Source organism: Penaeus vannamei, chromosome 4 (genome assembly GCF_042767895.1).
Source record: "Penaeus vannamei isolate JL-2024 chromosome 4, ASM4276789v1, whole genome shotgun sequence".
NCBI lineage: Eukaryota > Metazoa > Arthropoda > Malacostraca > Decapoda > Penaeidae > Penaeus > Penaeus vannamei.
Window position 1 is genome coordinate 43,602,921 of NC_091552.1, and position 5,000 is coordinate 43,607,920.

Here is a 5,000-nt window from a genome sequence, read left to right on the forward strand (position 1 = left end):
CAAATAGGCACAAGCTCACCTGCGTCAACACGGCGGAGGTTCCATCCAGGTTCCTTTTCACGTGGATGACGGGGTAGCCCATCTGCAGCGTCCACGTGTCCATGATCATCTTAACAGTCACGTCCTGGGGTAGAATGCCGTCCTCGTGAGCCGCCAATGTTAAATATTTCCACAAGTCACTTTGCACTGCATTCTTGTATGAACTGAATGAAGATGAAAAAGGCTATGAAATTTTTTTTATAATATATATATATATATATATATATATATATATATATATATATATATATATATATATATAAATTCAATTCTGAACTTTACAGAATATGTATCATCAGTTGAAAAATAATAATGATAAGTCATTTCCTACAACACTCATTTCTTTTCAAAATCACAAGGGACGAATTTATTATGCAGGCATAATTACAGTGCTTTCAGGTAGCTGGTCAACCCCTTCCTAAATGTTGCTTCAGTGAGGTAGTGGGTCATCATCCTGATGATAGATGCTCCTAAAATGTGTTGAAAGAATGGGCATTAAATACTTACCATGCAATGGAAAGTCTTTGTGAAAACGAAATACTGAAAAGAAAAAACAAAGAAAAACACTAACCCTTTTCATATGAGATTCCATCAAAGACTTCGAAGATTTCATCTGGGTGATCGACGGGAATGCTGATCTTGTGTGACGACTCCAAACTGTCAAGACCAAACACTCTGTGAACTCTTTCGACGAGGGACGTTTCCATTACTTTCCATGATGGCTCTGCCTATTGAACATCAAAGAAAAATGATATTCATTATGATCAATCACTTCTCTCATAATGAATGATACTAATCTGAAGGTTTTCGAACTGTATCAACTAGGACATGGATTAAGACATGAAGACTTTAAATGACTCACATGATCAATCCCAAGGAAATTTATATAGGTAGCAAATCCCTCGTTGAGCCAGAGGTCATCCCACCACACGGGCGTCACCAGGTTCCCAAACCACTGGTGAGCCAATTCGTGGGATATTACCTCTGTGATAAATGCTCTTGTTTGTGGTGTTGACACTTCTGGATTATACATGAGGTAATTTTCCCTGTTTGGATTAATTGATGGTAATAATTCTATTATTATTCTGGATAGATTGTGGATCCTATTGGCTAGGAAATGTCGTTGGCCTCGAATGCTGATTTTAATGGTTTGAAAATTAATGGCAGATGTATTTTTCTTTGTACATACTTTGTTTTGTTTTACCATTTACATGGACTATTTTTTAGTGAAGGATATTGCAAACATATTGTTTACAACGCGTTTTCAGCGACAAACTAATATATCTCTTAATTACTATTATATTTACCTGTTTTGCATAGGAAACAAAAAATGCTGAGGGTCAAACAACATACCTAAGCTCAGAGCAATTTACACATTTTCTCGATATAATGCAAATTGAATATTACCAGATTACCAGTAACGACTTTTAAATTATTTTGATTAACTTGGAAACTTTGAGCAATTGATACCCACAGAATACTAAATTTCATGGAGCCACATTTTGGTCACAAAATAGAACATTCTTTTAAAGCCATACATCTATATTGCATTCAATGCATTTACTTGCTAGTGATGAGACCCCAGTTTTCCATGGCTCCTGCAAAGAAGTCGGGTAACGCAACCATGTCCATCTTTGGGAGAGGGAAAGGCAGGCCGAAATACTCTTCAAAGAAACTCAGGATCTTGGGTCCCACCTTCAGTGCATACTCTGCCTGATCTATTGCTTCTCGTCGCGCCCACACTACCAGAGAATTTTGGGGAAAGAATATTATGACCACACTTAATCATGTATACTTGCTGTTCCATTCATTTACTGATGTGGCGAAAGACCATATAATATAATGCCATGGAGTGAAATATTTAATTCAGAGGAATACAAAACTCAAAATCTTGTTTCTTTCACTGGAATAAAAGCATGAAGGTTTCTCTTAGTAACTTTTTTATGAGTGCTATCAATATTTGATGTTTCTGATGAGTTCCGTTATTACCTCGAAGTACCACGCTGTCATTCACTGTGGTGTTGACTTGAACAAAATCCGAGACGACGAAGGCGACGAGGTAGGTGGACATCGGGACGCTCTTCTCATAACGGTCCCACACCCAACCCTCCTGCCCCGTGCTGTTTGTTTAGAAATATGACGCTAAAAGCATATGGATGAAAATTATATATGACTAAACCCAAATTGTAACATTCACTGACATGGTTTATATTTCCAATCTACTCACATAGGCACAGTTTCTGCAATGGGCATGTTAGAGAGGGTCGTCATCCAAGATTCCCTAGCGAGGTGAATTTCAAAGGTTGCTTTTTGGGCAGGCTCATCAAAGCAAGGGAAGGCTCTGCGGGCATCAGTAGCCTGAAACTGTGACACAGCAATGTTCCTAGAAAGATATAGTGTCAGTAGACACATTGTGTATCAGAATGTTATAAGTAAAGTGGATTTATGAGCACGCGGTGAGTTATTCACCTGGTGTTGCCTGCAGCATCCATGTAGGTCGACCTGTAGAAGCCGTGCAGCTTGTCATTAAGATAACCAAGGAACTCCATGGAAAGAACGTACTTTCTTCCTTTCTGCAGCTCGTTCTTCAGATGGGCGATATAAAATTGACGATCATGATCGTACTCATGGTTTTTGATCCCCTCACCTCGGCCTTTCTCTTGACCAGGAGCATACACCTGAAACAGAAGAGGAGCCGCTATGATTTCCAAACATTGGGTCACGCTGAAATGTGCCAAACCTGCATTGTGTATTTAATGTTACTCTGCAACAATTCAAAAATATGTACCTTTATTGTGTCATTTTTAGTGATGATGTCAGCCATGTGGAGCGTGATGTTGGAGGTCGGTTCCAGGACCTCCATCTCCACCTCCATGTAGCCGAAGATGCTAAAGTTGCCATTGATAAAGGGTTGGAGCTTGACCAGGTAATGGAGTGGTTTCATGGATCCAGGCAATCTTATGCCCAAATCAGTTTTCTCCCTTATAGATACTGGTATGTCGGTCTGTTATCAAGAGATATTGGATTACTAGATTACTGTGCAATTCTCTCCGAGAAATGTGACAAAACATACCAGAAATCAAAGGAAGTAATATATAAAAGCCAATAGAGCTCTTAGTATGAAATCGCATAAACTTTTCCTGAATATAACAATGAAATACAGTGCTCTTGTTCATATTAAGATGTGATAATGAAGACAACTGATACCGCTACGTTCATACAAGATATAGCCTTTGGAACTGATATCACAGATATTTTGAGCACCAGCAAAGATGAAACATTCCTTTCTTATCCTATTGTAAGGCAGCTACTTATTGCCGTGGTGGGTGTCTTGTCTTCATTCAAGGCAAGATGGAAAATGATGTGTTTGCACGTGCTTGCTTATGTTCATATTCTTAACTATTTATATATTTAAACTATGTATTTCTATAGATCTATAGTCTTATGACAGTAAAATTTCATTAATCTCTGCTTGTGATAGTTTCCAATTTCCTAGGAATCATACATAAGTTGACGAATCTGATTTCATCTTTGAATTGTATTAAAGGAAATACATACAATCTAATAGCTATTAACATATAAAAATTACAAGCGATAAATTTTCGAAATCGGCTCAAAATGTTCAGGCCCTAAGACTGGCCACACTGCATGCGATTTGCTGGGAGGTTAGAGGGTAGCGAATAGCGGGTTGCTCAACGGGTCTGAAGCAAAAGCAAACATATGCTGTCTCATGCAAGAGGCCATACTGGATGCAGGTAGCGGGTTCACTCCAAGCTTATCCACTACCCTCCTGGATAAGTGAACCAACATGTTTAAAATCATCCAGTTGCTTGTGGGGAGCTAGTCGATTTGTGCATGCACCACCTCAGACATGACTAGTGAAGAATAGGTTCAGTTTTTTTTTCAGCAGAGGGCCATGTGGGACCTGTATGTCACCTTTAGAAGAAAGGTGGTGTCCTCAAAAAATGCAGGGCTGACATGTATAAACAATTAGATAATTAGCGCATAGCCGCTCCAAGCAAGTCCCCAAAGCCAGGATCTTCGTCTTGGTTCAGGAGACCTCTAGACCCAAGGGCTTTGCTTCATTACTAAATGCATTGAGAGCCACCACTAAGGATTCCAAGGACTCAGATAGAATAACATCCTCGGCAAAGTCAAGGTCGGTAACATTGGTATTGCCCAGAGTTGCTCCACAATGACTTTGAACACAACAGTAGCTCTGCCCAGTATCCAGTCCATGCAAGTGTTGAAAACTGTTGGTGCAAGGACACAGCCTTGCCTGACTCCTGAACTAACATGAAAGAAGCTCGACAGGCCCCCACCACACTTTACAGCACTTTCAGTACTAGTATACAGACTTGCTATTAGTCCAATAATCCTTGTTGGAATTCCTCTCAGTCTCAGGATCTCCCAGAGTGATTCCTGATGCACCGTATCAAACGCCTTCTTGAGGCCGATGTAGGCTACAAACAACCAATGCCCGAACTAACGACAGTGGTCTACAATGACTTAAGCACAAGGATACAGTCTGTTGTGGATTTACCAGGAGTGTATCCAGATTGCTCTGGCCTCTGATGCCTCAGTAGGTGGTCTCTGATATGTCTCAGAAGGATATGGGCAATGCCTGGTATACTGAGCAGTGTGATGCCTCGGTGATTGCTGCAGTCCCATCAGTCCCCTTCCCCTTCCAGTGAGGGATGACCACACCCCTCAACTGGTCAGTGGGAATGGTACCAGACTGCCAGATGGCAGCCAGGACATCATGCAACCCTTGTACCATAGGTCCCCACCAGCCTTTAACAGTTCAGTTAGAATGCTGTAAATACCCATTGCTCCCTCAGCCTGTTCAAGTGAAACACCCTGGGGTGGTCATTGGACCGCTTGGGAGTTTTGAAGTGGACCTGGAGGGTAGCCACAACCAATTTATGGTCAGTACCACAGAACTCGGCACTCATACACCC

At 40.9% G+C, this 5,000-nt stretch overlaps 1 protein-coding gene across 1 annotated transcript in view; it reads right to left on the minus strand.

Annotated features, from left to right (window-relative positions):
• LOC113804819 (aminopeptidase N-like) overlaps positions 1 to 5,000 on the minus strand; it is a 15,803-nt gene that overhangs the window by 7,059 nt on the left and 3,744 nt on the right. Inside the window, exons 3-11 of the mRNA XM_070121080.1 lie at positions 2,828 to 3,043; positions 2,509 to 2,717; positions 2,267 to 2,422; positions 2,029 to 2,159; positions 1,604 to 1,781; positions 902 to 1,085; positions 611 to 767; positions 428 to 509; positions 20 to 203 (exon numbers count right to left, since the gene is read on the minus strand). Of these exons, the coding sequence (XP_069977181.1) occupies positions 20 to 203; positions 428 to 509; positions 611 to 767; positions 902 to 1,085; positions 1,604 to 1,781; positions 2,029 to 2,159; positions 2,267 to 2,422; positions 2,509 to 2,717; positions 2,828 to 3,043 (1,497 nt within the window). The remainder of the gene's footprint in view (positions 1 to 19; positions 204 to 427; positions 510 to 610; positions 768 to 901; positions 1,086 to 1,603; positions 1,782 to 2,028; positions 2,160 to 2,266; positions 2,423 to 2,508; positions 2,718 to 2,827; positions 3,044 to 5,000) is intronic.